Source organism: Pseudopipra pipra, chromosome 8, assembly GCF_036250125.1.
Source record: "Pseudopipra pipra isolate bDixPip1 chromosome 8, bDixPip1.hap1, whole genome shotgun sequence".
Classification (NCBI taxonomy): domain Eukaryota; kingdom Metazoa; phylum Chordata; class Aves; order Passeriformes; family Pipridae; genus Pseudopipra; species Pseudopipra pipra.
In genome coordinates, this window is record NC_087556.1 from 16031890 (window position 1) to 16055465 (window position 23576).

Sequence of the window (23576 nt, forward strand, 5' to 3'; positions counted from 1 at the left end):
AATTGAACCCAGAACTGTGCAGCAGTGGGTGCCCCTGCTGTGACTGCGGTTGGTTTCCCTCCCTGCACTGGGCAGACACTGTGTGAGGAGTGGTAAATAAGCCACGTGGTCATTCCTTCACCGACCTCAGTGTTTTTGTTTTTCTAACTTCCAACCATGGTGTGGTTTGTGTCTGGCAAAGTAGTGTTGTGTTATGGGCACTGGGATGCTGAATTCCATGGGATCTGTCAAACCCACACACTAGAGTCGAGCTGATAACAGTCCTTTGCACTCTTATCCAAAAGTTAAAATAGTGAAAAACTGACAGGAGGGAAATGTATCTGCTGGAGAGAAGAGATGGCTTGGCAAGGCAGAAATAGCACACAAGCTCCTGAGCACTGCAGTGCTGGGGCGGCTGCCATGGCTGTTGAGTGACACTTTGCCAAAGGATTAACATCCTTGGGCTTGGCAGGACGTTTCTCAGGGGCTGCCTGTGCTGAAGGTTCTTGTGAGCTAAAACTTACCAGCTGGTGTCTGTTTCTAGGACAATATCCTAGTGCAGTGTCTCTTTGCAGTCCCCATTTAGATCCCCACATACACCTGTTCATATTCTAAAGTGCCAATTACCAGTTGTTCTTTTACGCTTGAGATGTCAACTCGGAAGAGAATGAAAGCTGTGACAGGCTGTGGGCTGGGGAAGAACTCCGGTGACAACTGTCCCTGTGCCACTGTGCCCTGCCCCATGGCATGGTGCCCCTCCCCAGCCTGCTCCCCTGCTGTAGCAGACTGCAGCTCGAGAGGTTGCCCGGGCTGTGCCCTGGGGAGAGGAAGGGAAGCTCCCATTTTCCCATGAAAGAGGCTTTGCAAGGGAGTCACTGACCAAGCCTTGTTCCCCTAAATGTTCTAGAGCCACTTGAATGGGATTTTGAAGCTGTTCTGGACTCGCATCCAGGGCTCTGTTAACACCTTCCCACACACACCATTCCAAGGGGTTACTGAGAAACCTACAGTTCCTCCTCTCCCAAGCTCTTCCTGTCTTGAAAGTGCTACGTTTGCCTCAAGGCATTGCTGTATCCTGGCAGATGGACACTTGTCAACCAAGACAGTCATGGCAGTCTGAGTTGTGAAAAGCCTCTTTGTGACCGTGGAATCAAGCTAGGAGGAAACGCTTCTGTTACCTGATTTACTAGTAGCCCATGTCTTTCCTATTTTCAGATAAGCATCTTCATGACCCACCTGTCCAACTATGGGAATGACCGTCTAGGACTGTACACTTTTGAGAGCCTGGTCAAGTTTGTGCAGTGCTGGACCAACCTTCGCCTGCAAACATTGCCTCCGGTCCAACTTGCAAAAAAGTACTTTGAAATCTTTCCCCAGGAGAAGAATCCCTTGTGGCAGGTGAGAAGGCAGCTTTAACTGCTGGTGTTTGAAGAGGTGTATCCCACATTTAAACTGCTGATCCAGAGCACAGCAGGGTAAAGCAAAAAGCTTTTAGGTTTAACCATTGTGGCTTCGGGCTGTGTGAGGCAAATTGCAAGGTGGAGGGGGGTAGGAGCAGTAGGTCACAATCGTGATGTGAGCTTGGGGACAAGGATGACTGTCATATGTGACTGGGTCATTAAAGGGCTTGTATTAGGGCAAGCTGCTGTGAAAAGTGTGTAAAGTATGTGAGGAAGAATCCTGTTTGGTGCTGGAGGACTTCACAGGCATGTTAATGTGATTAATCTGAAAGTAATTTCACACTGCAGAATTCATGTTCATTAAATAAAAACATGCTTATTCCATTTTATCCCAGTGCAGCAGCTCTTTGCATGGTAATGAGCAGATGAAATTAACTGAAGGTGATAGAGTTGTCTGTCTGCCAGAAGTTCACAGATGCTGAGGTGCACTAACACAGTGGCCCAGCCCAGTATGGCTACATAGGGCAAGGCCTGTAGTTATCACTCTCAGAGAGACTTTGGCTCTAATGTCACTCTGGAGCTTTTGAAAATGGTCCCCATGTTTTTACTTAACACCTCTTTAATGCCTGGCAGAGCAGCAGTGTGGCTCTGAAGCCTTCTTCATATGCTAATAGCATTTTCCCGAGAGGATTGGCCCTTCCAGCTTTTCCTCCCCTTGCCATTACCTCCTGTGGTAATGCTTAATCTCATCTCTTGTGCTACAGAATCCCTGTGATGATAAAAGGCACAAGGATATCTGGTCCAAAGAGAAAACGTGTGATCGACTCCCCAAGTTCCTCATCGTGGGACCTCAAAAAACTGGTAATGTGTATGCTTTATCTAAAGACAGATTGCAACTTCCAAAAAGGAGAGTTGGAAATGTCCATGCCATAGATCTGTATGGCTGCCCTTTGTCCAAGCTGCCAAATGGCCGCAGAGGACATTTCAGACAATCTCAGATATGTTCTAACCTAAACCTGGCAAGTCTGTCAGTACTTTCCACTCTGGCATTGTGCTTGGCTTCCCCTACCTGCAGAGTTTTGTTTTGGCTTTTCCATGTAAGCTCAGAGAAGCAGTGACCTTAGTGTATCACAGACATAAGCTGTCAGCAGGACTAAGTGCACACGCTTAACAAAGGTTACAGTGAATGTCCCCTAGTGCTTTTACTGCCACAGATCTGTGTACCCACTGCATGCTCCATGTCAGTGTCGGTGGGAGGGAGAGAAACTCTTTTGTCTGATCTCTGTCACCACCTTTTAACTGCTGTGGCATTGTGGTTGGCAGTGACACAGCTGTATATACTGTACTGACGAGTCCCTTCTAGGCTGAAGAGAGCAAAATCTCTTCAGCTAAAGCCAAGTCTTCAAGCCTTGGCTGTCTGTGTAGTGTGGTGAAACAGCGGCTCCAAGCATCCATAGCAAATGGTGATCAGTCTCGGAAGGAAGCTTGTCCCAGCCGAGCTGCTGTCTCCTGGCTGTGTCACTGTGAAGCTCTGTTGGTGTGTGTTTATCATGACCCAAGCTGCTTGCAGTGGCACAGTAAGAAAACTGCTGGAGGCCCACAGCTGTGTGCTGAGCTGTGTGCTGAGCAGGATCATCAGGTTTGGCGGGGTAAAGGGAAAACATTACAGCACAGGCAGGCCAAGGCATCTCCAGCTGAGTTCCCATCCAAGGACAGTAATGTTGTCTCTAGCACATCTCCTGCCCAGGCCACCTCCCGTTTGGCAGGTATGAGTTCTGCCACGTGACAGTGGCTGTGCCAGCATGGGGGTAGCTAATGTGGGTGGCAGCTGTCATGCTAAGGAGGTGACTTAAATGAGCTGCATGAGCTGAAATGTGGGACTGAACTGCTCAGGCAAGTTCAATCCCAGAGTGCTTGGTGCCACTGCTGTTGTAACCTGCATGAGTTAAGGGGTGGGTTAGCCACGCATGATAGGAGTGTGCCCATCTGGGAACTGTTTTTTGCAGTGAAGTAAAGCTGTTCATTCAGCCAAGTGTTATATGTGAGCCAGGTCCCTTTAACTGGTTCCTGTTGCAGGCACAACAGCTGTGCACTTCTTCTTGACCATGCATCCAGCTGTCACCAGTAACTTCCCAAGTCCATCCACCTTTGAGGAGATCCAGTTTTTTAATGGCCCCAACTATCATAAAGGAATCGATTGGTAAGAAACCTGACACGTGTTCTTCTGTGGTAAGGTGCACTCATGTTGTGTTCCCCTGAGTCTCTCTGTATTTTCACCTCAGCCCCCTTGGCAGCTTCTCTCTCTCTAAACAGCTGTTTTCCTTGCTATTGCTCAGTGCACATTCTCTCTTTTCCTTCTAACCCAGCTGTGTAGTTTCTGATTTTACTGACTGTTGAACAGGAGAATTGTAGGCATGATTTAGCTTTAAAAATTCAGCAAGTCCTTGTTGAATGTACTGCTGTCATGAATTTACTTTTACTTTGACATGCAAAACAGACAGCTGTGTTCTCATTAAAAAGTTCTTCATGGTTTCAGAGTTAAAACACCTAATACAGAGAGGACAACCTCCCTACCGTTGTTCTGGGTCCTCGAGACTTACAGCTGCCACTGTGTTCCCTGCACTGGCTCCCAGTGTCCATGTGCATACCTTGTCTTTTTTATGATAAAGTGTTTGCACCTGACAGGGAAGTTCTACTGTCACTATGGCACTATTATGCCACTGTGTTTCCAGGCAGAGAAAGTTTAAAGCTGTTTCTTGCTCAAAGCATTACCTTTGGTTGACCATGGCACTGCCCTCCCTCATGAGAGGCTCTGAGGGACAGCTATGTGGCAGTAAGGCATTCTGCTGTGGGATTTATTTGCCTGTGGGAGGGTTGACTTCTCTGATCATTTAGAGGACTGTTTCAAAGATACTGGGAGGTGGTTGGTACTTGAGCAAAGCTCACAGGAGTAAAGCACTATCATCCAAGAGGAGGATCTTTGCGTTTAGTTGTACAGCTTAAATCTGAGCAGAGACCAGTCTTCCAGTGCTTTGCAATCCCCTGCCCCCTTACTATGCTCTACCCTAGAGTTACTCAAATTTCTTACAGTTTCCACATTACTAATTCAACAAGCTTCTGTGAGGCAAAGCTCTTCACCCTGCATCTCAGCTATGGACTGAGGTACAAAATGACATAGGATTTAGACAGGTTTAAACAAGTTGTCAGTGGCAGAGCAGGCAGATGATTCTGACCTTATTCTTGGACAAAATGTCTTTTCTAGTAGAGCTTGCAACTGGTTCCTTACCCCCAAGTTTTTTCTTTCCACTGCCTAAGGACTTGGGGAACACACTCTCAGCAAAATACTTCCTTACCTTTTTATCATCTCCCAACTTTCTATGTCATGTGCCACCAAGTCACACCTCTGCCAGCTCTGCACCCGTTTGCCCATTCATGGCATTACTGGGGAGGTGCAGTTGTGTTGCAAACTGTGTCAGTTCAAGAGGAGTGAGGGCATTGTGGGGTTGGTGCCATTTCTTTGTTGGCCATGCTGCTTACCAGTATCCCATCTGTTCGGCAGGTACATGGAATTCTTTCCCATCCCCTCCAATGCCAGCACAGACTTCATGTTTGAGAAGAGTGCCAATTACTTTGACACAGAGGTGGTACCAAAACGTGGTGCAGCCCTGCTGCCTCGAGCTAAAATCATTACTGTTCTGATCAACCCTGCTGACCGAGCCTATTCGTGGTATCAGGTAACTTCCCTGCACTGTTCTGTGGGTGGGGGCCAGAGATTGCAGTGGGGTGGGAGATTTCCATAGAGGAGGCAGGCTGCCTGCAGGGTGTGGACAGGTTGGCATACAAAGGCATTTGTGAGCAGCTGTGCTGAGTCAGGGGGGTCTGCACAGAGATATACAAGGTGGAATCACGTGTTCCTGTTCCTAAATTCAGCTTGTGTTTTTCAGCACCAGCGTGCTCACAATGACCCTGTGGCGCTCAATTACACCTTCTACCAAGTGATCTCTGCGAAATCCCAGGCCCCTCAGGAACTGCGCAACCTGCAGAGCCGGTGCCTGCTCCCTGGCTGGTACTCCACACACCTGGAGCGCTGGCTCACATACTACCCCTCAGGGCAGGTAGGAGGTTTGGTAGCAGAGGCTCTCCTGGGGCCCTTTGTAGGTTTACTGTAGAGAAGAGGGGAAAAAAATGATTCATATGCATGTGCTCCCCTTCTGTCTTGTCTTTTGGAAAAGAGCCACCACTTCCTTTCTCCTGTTATGAGTAGGTAAGAAATCAGACTTGAATACTCCAATTTTGCACTTTATTGTATTTGTAAAAGTAAACGAGTTCAGAAGGATACTGTGATCTCCTAGAGAGCTCCACAGTACTCAGAAGTTCAGCAAGAACATCAGTGTTAGCACTTCCTTCCTTTCTTCTTGGCAGCCTGCAGCTCAGGGACCCTCTTCAGGCCCAGGTCTTTAGCTACCTGCTGCGGTTTCATTGCTGTGAAGCCTTTAGCTGTCTGCAGAAAGGAAAGCTCACTGCAGAGATGTCAGGATTCTGTTTAGTGTATAAATTTGCAAAATGGCATTTAATAAACAGTATAGACCATTATTGCCTCTAAATTCCCAAGAAGTTTTGAGACTAATATATATATATATGTATACATATATAGTGTGAGTTAGGATATTTTTTCAAGTTCCTTTCTGCTGCTGAAGTTATTCTCAGTCCAGCAGGTTTATAATGCCCATTTAGTCTCTTATTCTCTGCCAAAGCAGCAGAGCCTAAGTTGTTCATTACAGATCTGCCAAGACTAAAAGAGACATGGTAAAGCGTTCTTGGGCTTGTATCTCCTTGCCTTACTCTTCCCGGAGGTTACTGCTGTGAGGAATGACACACATCATCCTTGTTCTTGTGTGGGCCAGGCTCTCCTGCCTTCCTCCAGTCTTCAGTTCATGTGACTATTTCTCTATTCTGTTCTTTGGAATAGGTAATTTATTAGCACAAATGTTTGTTATTGCCTGTGATATCTGTAACAGGAGAATAATCACAGGTTACAGAAGAATACTTAGCACAATGGCTCCTGACATCTAAAAAGTACACATGAGGTGTCCAGAGACAATCTGTACATGCTACTGCTGGGTCTTAGTGCTTAGTTAAAGAGGGTTTGGCCAAAGACAACTTTATTAAGCAAAGCCTGTCATGATCTACTGTTTTATGGTACTTGTGGCCCAGATCATAATTTCTCTATCTGTGGTAGCAAATGGGCCACATCCCCCCACTGTGTTGTTCTAGAACAGACTTTGGCTGCCTTTACTCACAGGTGTGAAGGCTGGGGGCAGTTAGAGATCCAGGGAGCTCACAGGTGTCAGTCAGCACAAGCTGGCAGAGGCTCAGGCAGCTGCTCTCTTTTCAGCTTCTCATTGTGGATGGTCAGGAGCTGAGACACAACCCTGCCTCTGTAATGGACAACATCCAGAAGTTCTTGGGAGTTACGCCGCTCTTCAACTACACGCAGGCCCTCAGGTAGGATGCTTTCTCAGCCAGTAAGCTCTTGATTGAAAAAATACTTTTTGTCCCTGAGCACAAGACCTGCAAAGGTTTCAGAGGTGTGCCTAACCTAAAATTAGGTTCAGATAGCATGAGACACTGTATCAAGACTGGAATCACAGCTTAGTCTTTCCAGAAATTATAGGGGAAAGGGTGGCTTTTGGCACTGTCATGGAGAAGCATGAAATTGCTCACAGTAGTAACTATGATGTTTCTTCCATTTGGTCCTCGTGGTTTCAGGGAATTATTAGCACTCCTTATGCTTTGTGTTATACCTATATCTGACAGAAAGTAGGAGGTATGTTAAAAAATGTGTGACAAGCTGCTCATATCTTCACCCAAATGGAAATTAGGGACACACTGCACAGTTTTGAGGTAGAGACTGTTACTACAGAAGACATGGATTTGACAGGTGCCCAGGGCTATCTGAGGGAGTGTTAGGAGAGGCTAACACTGCTACTACGTTAAAGGATATTATTCAGCCGTTACTGTGATCTTGCCCACAGTGCAAGTACAGTTAATATGAATAGATGAAGTGCTGTTGAAGCTGAACTGTGGCCATACCAGTCTTCAGTGGAAACTCTGCAAGCCCACTGGAGATGCTGAATATTGTTCTTTGCAGCTGAAACCTGTGTTTTCACATCATCTCTGCCATCACAGACTATGGTAGCTGAGGCTGGTGGGGGGGGCAGCGGGGGCATACAGCAGTTACCCTTTCCTTTTGCAGCAGAGGAGAATCAGTTCAGTTCTCCTCCTGCAGCTGTTTTCCAAGGAGGTGGCACATGGCTCCCCAGGGGAGAGCAGATTTAGAGAAATGTCAGGTTACCTGAGAGCTTTACTTGCTGAAGCCCATGTGCTGGTGGTAAATGGAGTAGTGGTACAGGAGTGGTACTGGCTGGTACCCTTCAGCCAGAGGCAGAAAGTAAATGGTGTTGGACAGCTTGCCTCAGGTTTGGTAGGGTACTTGCTCAAATCTCAAGCTCACCTTTGGGCAACCGAGGGGACAGACCAGACCAGACCAGACCAGGTCCAGACATGTTTCCCAGCATTGCCTTATACCTGTGTTTTAGCAAGAAGAGAAACACTTGACTCTTTAAACAGTTGGGGGATTCTTGAATACTCAACTATAGTGAGGCGATGTAAAAGAATTTACGTACACTAAAACATTGATTATTATCTCCCCCCCATGAACAAATATTGTAACACCATTTTACCTCTGAAATTTGCATAAAGCTGAGTCGTTTGTAATGATTTCTTGTCAAAGCAGGCAAGTGTTAAAAAAAAAAAAAAAAAAAGGAAAAAATACCACAAATAAATCACTAAAATAGGGCATATCTATGGAGTTACTTAACTTCTGCTGCTGCTAATTGGGCATGTGGCTGAATCTTTTAAAGACAAGTGTTCTTTTCAGATTTGATGAAGCAAAAGGATTTTGGTGCCAGCTGCTAGATGGAGGAAAAACTAAATGCCTAGGAAAGAGTAAAGGCAGAAAATACCCTGATATGGATTCCTTGGTGAGTAATTCAAATCTCTTGGCAGCAAGAGATGTGGAAACATTGCAGAAAACCAACCTGGATTTTACTACCATCTGTCCTGATCACCTATGGAATGTGTGTTGAGGGTAACATTTTCTTTCATGCTAACGTGGTCTATTTTTTCCACACAGTCACGGCTGTTTCTGAGGGACTTCTACCGGGAGCACAACATTGAGTTATCCAAGCTGATGAACAGACTTGGGCAGCCCCTTCCAACCTGGCTCCGAGAGGAACTGCAGAACTCCAGCTGGAGCTGAGAGGGACTCCCCTGCCCCCAGTGCCACTGGGATGTGTGGTGCTCCAATGTGTGCTATGATGCCATCTCTCGTCAAGCCAAAACAAATGGACAAATGAGCAGGAGCAGAGAATATGCATGTGGAGCCTTTCCTGACCCTTGGAAAGGGCTGCTGCCTCTGACACTGCCCTGGGGCATAGAGTGCAAGTCACATTCTTGAGTATTAATGCTGTGTTACAATTTGACTTTTATTTACAGGACAGATTTGGAATGCCTGCCCTACTTCGAGCAGGGGAGAGAGCAGAGTTAACACTTTCTGTATGTTTAAGTTACTTTTCTCAGTCTATGAAACCGGCACTAGCTGGAGTTAATGTGTTACTCCTCTGAGCCCAGAAGTAAAGACTGCAGAGTGAGCTATTGAGCCTACTGCTGGGAAAAGAGCAGCAGCCTAATAAAAGGGGAATCTAGTCCAGTGAACCCCAAATTCTATCCGTATGTGGTACAGCAAGGTACAAGAATGCCTTGTTCCTCCCTCTGGAGAGCACGGTGGCCATGCCCATTGCTTACAGTGCCACTGCCTGTGGATGTTGGGGACTGCACCTTCTGGGAGACAGCTGTGATAGACAAGGAAGATTGCCTCTCCTTACCTGCAGCAGTTTGGGTGTGATAGTGTCCAGTGCCTCTGGTCAATGGCAATGGGAGATAAGGCAAAGCTGCAGGTATTGACAGACACAGAATTGCTTTGTTATCTTAAGGAAGAGGTTGCCACATGTGGCAATGGGGCAAGTATTTCTCTGCAGGGACTTCACACATTTCAAAAGATAACCAAGGAGCAGTAATGTCCCCCTAGAGCACTTTAGAGGCATGTGTCAGTGCAGCACAGCAGCTGGGGGAGGCAAAGCTCAGGTATTGTAAAATAAGGCTGATGAGACAGCTGAAAGCAGACAATTCAGTTCCCCATGTCCAGTCAGCTAAAAAAAAAGCAACATTTTTCCCTTTCCAACAACTCCAGGGCCCCAACCACATAATCCAATAGCTAGCACTTTTTTTAAATCTTCTTGCAGTCCAACAATCCAAGGAGAAAAGCAAAAAACAGTCAAAAGTAGGTATTGTTCAGATATAAAGGGAAGGCTTTGCACCAGAAGTGGTTTCCTATGTCCAAAAGGCGCTGTTCAGTTTACTACTTCTGCATGAGGTCAAGTAAGTACACTAAGGTGCTTTGCTGCCTCCTGCAGTTGCTGGATAATTATTCTCAGAGGGAATCCTCCATCATGGTTGTACATGTTTTCTGTCACTGAGCCATGGGCTTCTGCAGTGGTGTGGGCCATCGTCCCTCCTTCCTCGGCACAGGCGGTCCTTGGAGATTGCTGCAGTTCTAGAGAACAGAGGGGCAGGATCCACATGAACACAGGTTATGGAAACTTCCAGTGTCATGAGCTACTTTTCTCCTATCCAGAGAGAAGGTGCTTCAATTGAGCTTTTCCGTTGAGCCTTAGGTATTGTGTATTTCTGAATGAATGGTGCATTTACCATTGTATGTAAATGTATATAGTATGCAATATAGTATTTTATTTCATGTGCCCTTGGAAAGGGTTATTTTGTGCAGCCAAAAAAAAGGATGGAAAGACTAGAAACCGCTCTCTCAGTCCTGTTAAGAGAGAAAAGCCCAACTTCCTGCACTGGATTCATGTATAGCATCATTCACATTGAATGATAATGAAGAAATTCTTGGCTCTCGAAGCTGAGCACGTGTCTGAATAAAGGCTAGAAATAGTAGTAAGTGGAGATTCAATAAATGTACTACTTATTTTTCTTCTCTGTGATGATTTGGAGTGATGTCATGGACCCTAAGCTTGTAGAAGGGTAAGAAAAAGTGAAAAACCTAATCCAGGCCCTAGAGCTGATATTTGGGAGGGCAACAAAGGTGTTTAACTTCGTTTGAAACAACACAGAAACAGTGTCCTAAGGCTGCTCTCTCAGCCAGTGCACTGGTGGGCTTGCAGATGCTGGCACAGCACACAGCCTGCAGTTAGAGACTCATTCTTGGTGGTTTGCAGCAGTGGTGACTTTTAGGCCATCCCTGGCTACTGCAGTGGTTTTCAGCTGCTATTCCTGCCATAGCAGAGCTTGGTGCCTTGGGCCAGCAGCCCATGAGCAGCTCTACACTAATAAACAAACAACCTCACAGGGAACTGGAACCAAAACATTGTTTAAATAGGCACAGTTGTGACAGCATTATAAAACAGTCTTACAGCTCTCACTTCTCCATGCACTTCACCAGTAACCACAGATGCAGCAAGGCAGCTGTTTTTACATGCTGCCACAGAAGGTGAGGGATCCCAGGTCCAATGCTACTGCTGCTCCCTTTAACATTTTCCTGCTTTTAATCCGTTGTAGGTTGTCACTTACACAATTACTTCATCCTTTACCTCAGACTGTGGTACACCCATGGGGAGACAGAATTAAACACTAAAAACAAACAAGGTATGAGGAATAAATGTTGGGAGAGGCTCACTAAATGTCAGTGTTTAGCATACTGTTGCTAGTCCAGCACTCCAGGCAGCAAAGGGCTGCTCCCTCCCCCCTAGTTGCTTAATTTCTATGCTATACTACTTCTTACTGCTTATGTTAATGACAAACAAATCACCTGCTGTGGTCAGCTCCAACTATAGGATTGTCCTTACCTGATGAAGAACCATTTTCAAATCTGCTACCTCTCCCTGACAGCACACTGGGGCAGAAGCTACCATCTTTCCAGACATCCCTTCAAAGCTGTGGAAACAAACACTGCCTCCCTAAGAGAAGCTTGTATAATATCAGCAGATCTCTGATACCAAAAAAGCCCAAAAAACCCATTTTTTTTTCAGTGAGAGACACTGATAAATAGGTACTGACACATTAGGCAGTTAAACATTACAGATCCTTACACTTCTGTAGTGGAAATAAACCTCATCTTCTTGCCTCAACATTTAGTAACAGAACTTCATGGTAAGCAGTTCTCTTCTAAGACAAGGAAAATGCTAAGTACAAAACAGTACCTAAAGGAGGGGTTTTTTTTAAATGAATAAAATAATATTTCTTTAAATGGGTCAGTTTCCTATGCATCAGACTAAAAAGGAGTAATTTGACCCAGGGATCAGAAGGGCACATGATTCTAAGACAGGTGCATGAAAGGTGAGAATTGGCAAAACAATTATAGGCAACAGCTCTTTGGAATTTTTACTCACATACAACATCTGGAATTCAATTGGCAAGGTACTTAAAAGTAGGCTGCTACCTCTTTCTATTAGGTACAGGAAATACTGGTACAAGTGTCAACTCTGGAGTGAAGACTTTCTAAGGGAACTGGAGAATTTCTCTGTAGGTGGCAGCATGTATCCATTCTACACAAAAATCTTGAGCTCTGAAAACTGCAATTTTCACTTGATGACAGCACTGCAGAGGCATATATTCCTGGCAGAAGCCTGCAGCTCCTCAAAGTCAGAATGACACACAGAAGTCTAGTGATATGAATCTAACAAGCCACTCAATTAAACTCATCCTGTTGTTTTTCAGCCCTTACACTCAGCTGGAAAGAGCATCCTTTGATTCCTTGCTCCAGCAGTCAATAGTAACGTGGCCAGAAAAGCAATGACAAACCAACAGGTCTGAACATGCCAACCAAAAAAAAAAAAAACAAACCCACAACCACCCATCAAAAGATCCCACCTTCAATATAATCATGCCAAAGGCAGCTAAATTCAGGCACAGAAAGAGAAAACACAAAATATTTTAAATAAACTGTAGTTGAGAGTCATTCAGTCTAGCAGTAGGGCTTAAAAGCATAATTGTACAACAGTCATGGTCATCAAATGCTAAGAAGTCCTCATGGCCCAACCTACCCTTTTACTTTCTGCACCACAGTTCAAAAAACTTTTTGAACTAGTAGCAGACTGAGCACACTTTCCCATTTTGGAACATAATCTTCCCCATTACATCCTGCCCCTCTTTTAATGTCTAGATAAGAAAAATACAACTTTCCCACCTCTTATAGAAAATTATTTCAAATTTATGTCATGTTGTTACAGCTGTTGACTTCTACCAGGAGGCAGTGAAAACCGTCATGGATACTTCAGTGGTTACTCCTTTTCCACTGACTGGGGTTTCAAGGCTGTTCTGTGCACTCCAGCCCTGTCTAACACCAGCTAAGAGGGCGCTAAATAAGCTGGGAGAGTAAAAGCCTGTGTTCTGCTCCAAAATACAACAGTAACAGGCTTGATAAAACAAACCCACGCAAAAAATTTAAAAAGTTTAGTTTCAACAACTCTGCAGAAGGCTGTTTCTGAATGGGCTCTCCAAAAAGAAAAATACATATCCAATAAATAGTAAGGACCATAAACAAAACTAGCCAGAAGCAGGCTTTTCAGCTGATTCCAGCCATGTGTTGGTAGGCATGTTGCTTCATCACAGGACAGCTCCAACTCACCTTGTTTATGGGCTGTAAAGACATGGAAGTCCAAAGGCAAATACTGTTCTGCTAATCCCCATTCCTAGAAAGTGCCTCCAAAAAAGCCTTTCATAGATGAGAAAGATGGTTATAGGTGAATATGTCCAGAAAAGGAGGAGGGGAGCCAGCTTTCTGAGAGCTTGGCATAGCTGACCTACACAGAAAAAAGAGCCTCTACAGCATGTGTTCCAAGTAATGAGGCTTGCAATGACTGACTAAAACCTTTATTTTATCCATTCCATAAGAGTAAAACCAACACTATTCCTTACAATGAAGTCCAGTCTTGGCATATCTTCTGCCAACTACACTAATGCCAAGATTTATTATGCCAAGACAGCCCTAAAGACTCAGAAACCATGCAGAGATCAACAGTTACAGTTCTAGAAATGCTGCTGTCCCAGATACAGGATAAGAATGCATGAAGACAAGGGTAATGACACTACATGGCCACCCACTAATGTCCTTAGGGAAGGGGACAGGGAAAAAAGGCCCTTTCACTTACTGTATCTCACCTTTATCTTATGACACTATCTCCCTTACATTTTTAGAGGTATGGTCCCTACTGTATATACATAAAATGAGACACAGAGGGACTCTCCATTTTTAAGGAACCCCTTCTAAGTATCCTAACACTGGAACACCATTTGCTTTTATCTGCCTCTGTTGATTCTTGACAGAGCACAAAGCACACACCTGTGCACCATGGCAGATTGTTTAGCTGAAGTACCTACAAAACTTTCAGTGCAGACACGGGGTTAACTCACAGTGCAAGGCTGCCCTTAGCACACTGCCTAATTAGGGCTAATAAGCAGTTCAATCTTCAACACTAGTGGGACAGTGAAAACCAGCCCACAGTATCTTGCAGTAAAGACATCAGTCACTTCTCAGTGGGTTCCATCTGCACCTGTACAAATTTGACTTCTCCAACTCCCCACTGAAGTGAATTGTTACTTCCAGAGACAGTAGAAGCTAAGAGGGAAAGTCTATTTCCTGTGGGCACAAGAGGAAACAAATATGGCAAATGAAAGCAAGTGATTGGGAACAGAGGACATGGGAAGAAGGAAGGTCTAAAGACCTCATCTTACCTTCAGGAACAGACAGTGAATTGGACTTCACCAAACGTGACAATAACCCATTGCGAGGTCTCCCATCACAGAATATCATCTCTCTTCATGCAACTGGGGGCCAGGCCCTATCCAGACAAATACCTGTAGCTATTAGTACTCACTAAATTCAGTATTTGCTGCCCAGCCTAGGAAGAGGTGGTAGCCAGCACAGAAGAAGCTTCTCAGTCATGTAAAATCATTTCTACACTGGAAGCATCCAGCTGCTGTGGCAGCTGGCCTTGACTGCAGCCACTTCATCTGTTGCTAGCAAGGCAAGGTCCTAGACAGACATCACTTACATCCTAGAGATCAAAGTGAAAAAACATGGGTTAACTAAAAGGCAAAGGAAATTTGAGTTGCCTGAAACCTCTTTTACAAGTCTTCTACTGAAACATCTTTTCAGAATTTCTAAGCCTGTGTTTTTTCCCACTCCTGGAACAGTGACCAAACTAACAAAACTGCAGTGGGTAATAATTTTTGTTTAAACAGGCCACCAGGGCTCATCCCATTTCTTACAAAGGAAAAATAACAACCTCCCAGCCACATGGCAAGGAAAAGCATCATCATCTCCTTTCTCACTTTCTCCTGTCCTTGCTCAGAAATATTTCTGTGGGACATGGCTCAGGAATAAAAAATCAACAGATGCAGAGATCCAGAACTGAAAGTGTCTTCTGGAAGACCTAAATGAGAGCGCAGCACTTCCACACAGTTCCCATCTCTGTCTGCTCACTCTGATGAATTTTTTCAGAGACAAAATTGGAAACTTCTGAAATGACCAACCCGTGACTCATACCACCAAGCTGCTTGTTCAGCCAATGTCAACTTGAGGTGACATTCCCTGGCTCTTCCTCTGACTGGGCTCTGCAGCTGCTGGAAGACAAGCCTGATAGGGTCCCTCATATAGAAGCAGTGCAATCTGTATGAGGACTAGAGTGGGTAAAATAACCAAAGAGAGAAAGTTTTGAGCACAATGAGAGATAATGAGCATTGTGATTTCTTTTGGTCTTTATGAGAACTACACAGAATGAAAGCAAGTACACTTCCAGACAAAGTCCATTCTAACCTCAGAGTAAACAGCTCCACTGTATTTTCCCAAAACTAAGATACTGGTGATAGTGCTGTCATTCTCCTGGTGTTTTATAATTACAGTAGTCTGAAAACTTGCCTGCTCAGGGTCTTCTAATAGATTTCACAGATAAGGCTCTGATTTCATTTCCCTATTCAGTTCAAATCCTTACTGCAATCACTTCTGCTCCTGATAATTAATGTTCAGCTCTTTTACCCATTTCCCTTCTGCGTCCTGCCTTCTAAAAGATGCTCCCTTCTCTTCCACAGATTTTCTCCTATAGCAGTAGAAAGGAAAATATTAGACTTTATTAGACAACTCATTTTTTTCGAGCTCCTTTTGCAGTTCTGAACATGCAAGAACCAGAGAGCACAGAAAGTGTTCTAGGAACCCAAACCTTCCAGACATAAGGCTGTGCTAGGAACCCAAACCTTCCAGACATAAGGCTGTGCTCTCCAGTCAAATCCAGAAGTTTTGCCCAATCACAGGAAGCTCATAATCAACATGGACTTTACTTTAAAACCCACAAAATTTAACACATTGTTACGAACATCTGCATTTGTAATTAGCATGTAGCTAGACACTTTATGGAGGAATACAAGAGGCTGTAAGGAGATCTTTATAAATAGTTACTGTTGCACAATCAGAAGTAGAGGAACCTCAGTAATACTCTCTGGCCTGTGCAGTACACAAAGTCAAACCAAAGGAGCCTGGTTCATCTGTTTTGCCCTGTGCTTAGGGGTTACCTTGTTTATTTTTTAAGAGTATCATTGAAAATATTAAATACAAACAGGCACATAATTCTAACTTGCAGAAACAAAACCCTTCCGATTGTCATTGACTAAACCCAAGTAAGAAGCAAAATATATTACTGCTGAGAAACTGGCTTCTTAACATCCATGATTATCTGCCTTTCAGTTGTAAAAGCCCTGAAATTTATGTGCTTGTACACTTCAGCTTTCTAAATTTAATTTTTTGCAATGCTGTCCCTATTGGATATCTTTCATAGTCCACCAAGTATCTCTCTAAACACATGGGAGCAAACCACTCGCCTTCTTTAACAATTACATCAAGGAGGGGCAGCTGCTGTTTTGCTTGATACTTTGGAAATACACAGCTCTGCATTATCACACATTAATGGTGTCAAGAATAGAAAAGGAACATAGTGACTGACAGAACTGTAGGCAGAACATCCCAGGCTTACTACCAACTCTCTTGACAGTCATCAACAACCCAGTCCACACATACCTCAGTCTCTGCAGAGGCACACTGTTCTCAGAAAACCACCAGGCAAGAAACCTTCGGCTCAGAGCTTGTGTAAAAGCTCTGGCCTCCTGCTTTGTGCTGGATTGCTGTTCCCCAAGGCAAGGCAGCTATCTACCAGGGCACACAAGAGCTCCCATTGGCACACAGCTGGCCAGCTCCATCAGACTGTCAACATCATAGCAGAGAGAAGAGAGAGTCAGTCTAAGAAAACGAGTGTTTAATCAGGAAACGAGAAGAGACGAGGGATAAGAAACTGATTACAGGAGAGTAATACCCCAGCCAAAAGAAACAGGATTGTACAATTTGTAACAACCAGGATCAAAACATTCTATGAGCCAGCAGTGCCCAGTGAGGGACACTCCTGAGAAAGAGCCCAAGCACTTCTGGCAGCCTCCAGGCAGCTCAGCGCAGTCATGGACTGACTGCCCAAGCTCCAGCCTCTGCCCTCAGCTGCTGCTGCAGAAAGCTGCCGAGGTGGCCCTGGCCCTGCTACTCCAGCCTCAGCTTCTCTCAGCAGGAGTTGCTGAAAGGGATGGAGGAAGCACTCACTGTGCACAGCAGTCCCAGTCACTCCCAACAGGAGATGGTGTGTGGAGTAAGAGAAGCCCATACAAAAAAAAAAGTTTACATATTTATAAATGCCAAAATAAATATTTAAGACAGAATCCCCAACCCCTCTAACATGTGCGCAATCACACTGCAAACTGCTCGCAGGACAGCCTCCTGGGGCTCAGGGAAAAAAGCAGTGACTACACCACAGGGCAGCCAGCTCAACTTCCTTCTCATTTCCTGATGCTTCTGAAGCCTGCAGCCCACTGAAAAGGAGGAGGAAGAGCGAGCAAAGCAGAGCGCCAACACGCAACAGTGCTGGAGAGGAATGTCATGGTATAAATACATCAGATCAGTGGTTTCCAACAAGTTAAAACTAAAATAAAAAAGACACCAGAAGGAAGGATGGTGTAAATGGAACTACAACTATGTTGGGCAAAGGGTTGTGTGTCCGTGGAGCTCCGCCTGATGTCACGGTGAGAAGGTGGTCATTTCCAGAGAGACTCTTTGCCACAGGTCCTTCGTCTGCTTGCTGCGCTTTAGGTTCTGGATAATATCATTAAACTGCATCATGCCCATAGGAGTCAGGCAGAAGGCGCTTCTGGCGCTGCGGATGGCATTCACAAAGTCATCGTAGTCAGCTGGAGTGAGATGGATCGCCCGATGATGGATGTACTGGATGGGAACAGGGAAAGAGCCTTAAGGTATTTGCTCACCACTCTCATGCTGGTGACACTCAGAGGACTCAAGCTTCCAAGGCAATATGTCACATGATCCTGTTACTCACCAGGAGTCCTGAGACTCAGTGGCTCTGGCAGAGGAGAACTATCTCAAAAGCCAGCAGTGCTGTATCCTACGCCCCCAATACAGCCAAGGCCAGTGCTCCCTCAGAGCACCAAAATGCAGCACAAGGCATCAGCAGGTGCTCTCCCCTTCATGAGCACTGAACTGGGCCGTAGTACAGTGCTAAAGGGCCAGGTAACGCTCCACACCACTAGCATCTAACCCTCACACTTCTCATTCTGCAGGTTACACACGGGGACCCAGCCTGCTCACGAGACATCTGCTTTGCTAAGGCGTACGGAGTAAGTGGGTTTACGAAGTAAGGCTTACACTGAGTGGACAGGGGGGCTTGAAAACATAGCAAAGAAAGTTCAGGAAGTTTAAAAGCAGGGGTAGCATTTGGAGTGAGGAAGACACAGAACCACCTCAGCCTTCATGGAGAGCACAGGAGGCAAGAGGCCTTGGAAGAAGCAGTACAATGAGTTCCTCTGTATGCAGCCTCCATACAGGCAAGTGATACCTATTCTAGTCCCTGCTGAGGGAGAGGGATGCATCAGGCAATGGACCAGTTCAGCTACCAGTACCCAAGGCCCCTTCTCCGCTGCACATGCACACATAGGCAGTACCTGCAAGGTAGGTAATGGCCTGGCAGCTTTGACAGGCAGGAAGACAGGCCACAGTTTACCTGCAAATAGGCCTGTTGGCACCTCTGCACCAGCTGGTGGAAGGCTGGGGTGCGCAGGTGGTTGTGCACATGGGCAGGGTTGAGCCTCTGTAGAGCTTCCATGATGATCTCCTGGAGCACGAAAGGGCTCAGCACCCCCTTGGCTGCACCAACGCAAAACTGATGCACGTAGTTTACACCTGCACAGGAAGGAGAAGTCAGAACAACAGTGTTAGAATGAGAGACACACAAGAAATCACATACTTCCCAGCAAGAACCTGGATCTGGAGCACCTTCTTCTCAGTGTAATGGATACTCCAGCAGGCTTGGGGGAGAGAGGCTAGCACACTCACAGGGACAAGAGAACATTCTGATTTATCCATCAGGTCTGAGGAGAAACCAGGTACCACCTCAGTCACTGGTATTTCAAAGTTCACCTGTCTTTAAGGAGGATATGAAAGAAAACTGATGTGGCAAGGTAACTAGACAGACATTGCACCTTCTCCATTGTTTTCTGCCTGCCCATCCAGGAAGCACCTAGATGTCCCAGCACTCAGGCCTTAAGGAGGCTGTAGACACTGCTTCCTACAGTGGAGCTTTGCCAGCAGGGGCAGCAGAAGCTGTGCCACCAGACAGGCTGTTTGTAAGGGTGGTTAGTTTTTTCAGTTCTTACTGCTTATGAAAGAACTAAAAAAATGAGCTGACAAAAAAGATCCAAGAGCAAAATAGAAGTAAAAACAAAACAAAAAAAAATAAAAAACCCCTAAACAATTGGTGGTTTGAGCACCTATTGCTATAAAAGGTTCTTTACAGAAGGTATAAATGTACATAAGAAAAAGGAATACCTACAATATAGTGGAAAGAGAAAAGAAAGAATTACTGTTAAAGAATGGAAGAGAGACACGCTCTGAACCCTATCCAATCTCATGTACTTCATCCAGTGCCTCAAAATTGAACAGCATGCCCACAGAACCCAGAAACTGGACAAATGGCTGGATGAAAGAACAGTAGGGACCTTCTGAAACACTCTCAGGAACGGGATCGACATCAGGTTCACCCAATTTTTGAAGTTTCACTCCTTTGAGAGCTTTTTCCCACCATGGTCCAAATCCCAGCAAGTGAATTTCTGTTGAAGTACTGCTCCGAGCCTTACCTAACTTTGCAGCTAACCCAAGGAGCCATTTTACATCCTCTGTGTAGGGTGGGCTGCGGGAGAAGTTGTTGGGATGGTCGTTGTGAGCTCTTCGGCCAAGCATCTCCAGAGCCAGCATCCCTGTGAGAAAGGGGCAGCCACAGTCAAGCAGCACTTCTGCCCAGTAAGACTTAGTCCAGCATTTGACTCACTGCAACACAATCTGAAGGCCTGTCCTTTAGCAACAGAAAATTCCATTGCTGCAAAGAGTCCAGACAGAAACAAAAGGCTCCTCTTGGAGCCTGCCAGCACAGAAACTATCCGCAAGAACCTCTGGATCTGCTGCTTCAGGCTGGGAAACCTGCACAGCCATCGCCCCTAACTAGAGCTGCGATGAGACACTCCACAAGCACCCACCACAGTGTCAAGCAGACAGCCCCAAAAGCTGCACCACAAGAGGTGTCCTGAAAGCAATGCTTTTGATCTAAATTTTGCAACAGAGAAGCTACCCAAACCAACCTGCTCTGCTGCAAAGACAACAGGCCAACACTGAGCTGCAGTACTGCCAATCCGCAAACATTTCACCTACGCCATTACAGTTCTTCAGGCAAATCCTTCCATTTAAACAGTTCTCAAATACCAACATGTGCCGTGTCTTGATCTTCCAGACCTTCTTCTGTGCCTGTGCCTCTCTGTTATTCAGGCTATTAAACACCCTTCATGGCTTACCACTTACCACTGTGATCTTTTCAATGACAACTGCACCCCTTTCTAGCTAACAAGTACTTTCTGCTCTAGCTTTCAACAAAAAAACTCAAGCAATCTTCGGACAGCTTTCCTTCCCTTTTCTTGCTGTTTTTCTTTCTTTGCTGGCTTTGCTCATCTTAGAGGCTCCCTTCTCCTTCCCCAGGCATCCACTGGGTTGGACCACAACTACGTACAAGTAGTTTACTACCTACTACAACAGTAGCTTACTGAAATCTAAGCTCACTCACAAACCCTAAGACTGATACCCTTGTAACAATGGCAGTTCAGGCACAGACTATCTCCTCATAACCAGTATGACTGGGAAAGGAATGCTAATTACACACTCACACTTCATAAAATGTAAGTTCCCTCTGCATCTCTCTTCAACAACCTAACTGGAAAGGCACAGGGCACACCCCTCTGTGCCTCTGAAAACTCATCTGGTATTAAACTAGAGGTGTACCTTCACCATCCATGAGCAGCAGGAGCCAAACACCATTTTTTCATAGTCACAACTTGCACAGTGCCCTATCCAGACCATTTTTTCATATAGTCACAACTTGCTCAGAGCCCTATCCAGACTCCTTTATGTACATCTGCTGAAAGGCAAGACTCTTCCCAGCTCTAACCCACTCAGCTTTCTCTTCTGCTCTGATGGTCCTGAAAAGCAATTGTTCAATCTTCTAATGCTTTACCTTAATTTTAGCCTCCACATATGAACATCAACTTGCTTTTCCCATGACCCTAAGACGCCATCACTCCCAACAGTAGCAAATTGCCAAATGACAGTGAAAACCTGCAGCCCTGCCCTGAACCCCTCTGGAGGAGGCTGTAGAAACCCACTTGGCCATCCTTACCAACTCGGTATGCGGAGTGGAGGTAGTGCAGACCCTGGGGGCTCACAGGCTGACTGTGCTGCTCATCCTCGGCAGGAAAACCCCCTGTAACAAGGGAGTTGGGCTGTGAGGACAGAGGTGTCAAGGAAGCCCCCTGAATTGCTGGGAACGTTGATCCTGCATGGACACTGCCTACTGAAGAGAGCAAAACAGCAGCATTAGGACCCACCACCAGCCTAAAAGAAAGTTTACATGGGACATCATCTTCTTCACGTGACCGCCCCCTGCCAATGCAGTGTTCTGTTCCCCTAAACAGAACAATACAGCAACCGAAACCCACAGACTTAAAGCTGAAATACCATGGGCCAGGAATATCTCTGTTTTGATTGCAAGCTGGGCCTGAAGGGGTCAGTTACATGCGTGTCCACCTCTTCTGCAGTATCTCACAAACATGCACAACATCTCTGTTTTACATGTAAACACATGTGTTGACTCAAAGGTCTTTGCTATTATTAAATGAAATGTTTGGTTCTGCTTTCTTGTCCCAGGAAATGAGCACGTGTATGTCTACACCTGATGAGAAACTGCTGAGGAAAATTACTGAGCAGGAGCAGTATTAAGTCACTCAAAGATCAAGTCCAACAGTGCAAGGTTCTTCCACTTTTGCTGTAAGACAGCTGTCACTCCGTTCAGGTACCATGCAGGAAGAGTGTTACTGGAGGCTGACCTCCAATCCGTTCTTGGAAAGAACAGCCACTGCATATACTGGCAGCATGTATCAGCAGTAATAACAGCAAGGAGACTCGAGAAGCTGTCGCCTTCAGACACTTAGCTAGTATGAGCAAAATCAAGGGAAATCACAGGTTTCAAGTGCAAATCCATTGCATTGTACCACCTGAACTTGTACTGACAGCAGTTAACACTGAGCCAGTAAGCTGTACTCTGACAACAGGCTCAAGTTTATCTAACTGTCCCTTCTCAAGAAAGGTACATAGAGCAAAAAGCAAGGTTTGCTTGAGAACTCCAGAGCAGACATGCCATTAGATGTGTGCACGTTGTTACTCTTTATTCATGGCTTCATTGTGGTGCTACACCAGCTTGAGCAATGCTCCAAATTCCATTTTTTTTTTCCCTCCACCTTTACCAGTGAATGTTTGAATACCTGAGAACAGTGTGCCTCCCAGGAAAGATCCATCTGACCTCCTCAACTAAGGAGACACACAGTGCCAAGCAACCCACAAAGTGGGGCAAAATTCATGCTGCGTTTGAAGCCTGGCCAGGGAGAGTAACCACAAGAATGAGATGAACTATTGCCAGAGCTCAAGTATCACCACATGACTACATACTCCAGGAACAGTGAAACAGTATTCTAAGAACTGAAAACAGAAGTTTATGCAAGCCATAAACAATGGCAACTAGAAAGGGTGGGGTTATTTTTTCCTTTTATTATTTTAAGTGTTCTAGGATGAATTCACTTTCTCAAAGGTTCATAACTCTTTGGAGGAGTACAGAAATGGTTTCTAACAATTAAGAGTCACAGAATCGCTCAGAGCTAAGGTTGTCAGCTGTAAGATCTTAAGGCCTTTAGGGCTACTCTGTTTGCTTTTGTGGTGGTTTTTTGGCATCAAAATACAAGATAAAATAACTGAAAAGATTCTCCTGATACTCTGAATATGAAGGAAGCCAACACAGCTCTTCAGTGTTTTTCCACATACTAGTCTTCCAGCACCTGGTGAGTTGCAAAACACTGTACAAATAGGCAAACATTACAGCTTCTCCAGTGAGGGGATAAAGACTGGGTCAGCCATTACCAACTGGCAGAAAACCCCATGGCAATGACAGCATGTCCACAATTCAGTCAACATCTGCTATTCCAGTGCTACACACTACTCGATGGATCTTCACCACCACTGAAGCCCTAACACAACACGAGAGCAATCATTCCCATTGCCATGACTCTGCCAAAACATCTGTCCTCTCTACACAAGTTCCACATTTTGGGTACTGGCTGCCTCCAATCCGTCAGGCAGGAAAAGACATTTATTAGTGCTTCTGTAGCGGAAGTCTGCCTGCTCCCTGCTTCCTGCACTCTATCCACCTGACCCAAAGGAATCACAAGAGCCTACTCATGATCATCTGTGCTCACCTTGCCCAAAGGAGAGGGGGAATTAGGCTCTTAGAAGTCAGAAAGGTCAGGAGGGCTCCAAACATGCTTTAGACTAAAGGCCAAAACAGGAAGTACTGGAAATTTAGCTAAACAGAA

General features: G+C 45.4%; 2 protein-coding genes across 8 annotated transcripts in view; one reads left to right on the plus strand and one right to left on the minus strand.

The window, feature by feature from the left end:
- Positions 1 to 10490, plus strand: part of NDST2 (N-deacetylase and N-sulfotransferase 2) — a 130199-nt gene extending 119709 nt beyond the window's left edge. For all 6 annotated transcript variants that reach the window (XM_064663770.1, XM_064663773.1, XM_064663771.1 and 3 more), the window contains 8 exons: positions 1195 to 1377; positions 2144 to 2240; positions 3456 to 3579; positions 4939 to 5113; positions 5324 to 5494; positions 6775 to 6884; positions 8320 to 8422; positions 8575 to 10490. In XM_064663770.1, coding sequence (XP_064519840.1) covers positions 1195 to 1377; positions 2144 to 2240; positions 3456 to 3579; positions 4939 to 5113; positions 5324 to 5494; positions 6775 to 6884; positions 8320 to 8422; positions 8575 to 8700 — 1089 coding nt within the window. In that variant the 3' untranslated portion in view covers positions 8701 to 10490. The remainder of the gene's footprint in view (positions 1 to 1194; positions 1378 to 2143; positions 2241 to 3455; positions 3580 to 4938; positions 5114 to 5323; positions 5495 to 6774; positions 6885 to 8319; positions 8423 to 8574) is intronic.
- Positions 10491 to 16804: 6314 nt separating this feature from the next.
- ZSWIM8 (zinc finger SWIM-type containing 8) overlaps positions 16805 to 23576 on the minus strand; it is a 58554-nt gene continuing 51782 nt past the window's right edge. Inside the window, exons 23-26 of one of the 2 annotated variants that reach the window (XM_064663754.1) lie at positions 21335 to 21508; positions 19752 to 19871; positions 18620 to 18798; positions 16805 to 17826 (exon numbers count right to left, since the gene is read on the minus strand). In XM_064663754.1, the coding sequence (XP_064519824.1) occupies positions 17623 to 17826; positions 18620 to 18798; positions 19752 to 19871; positions 21335 to 21508 (677 nt within the window). In that variant the 3' untranslated portion in view covers positions 16805 to 17622. The remainder of the gene's footprint in view (positions 17827 to 18619; positions 18799 to 19751; positions 19872 to 21334; positions 21509 to 23576) is intronic. The other variant, XM_064663755.1, reaches the window with a different exon arrangement.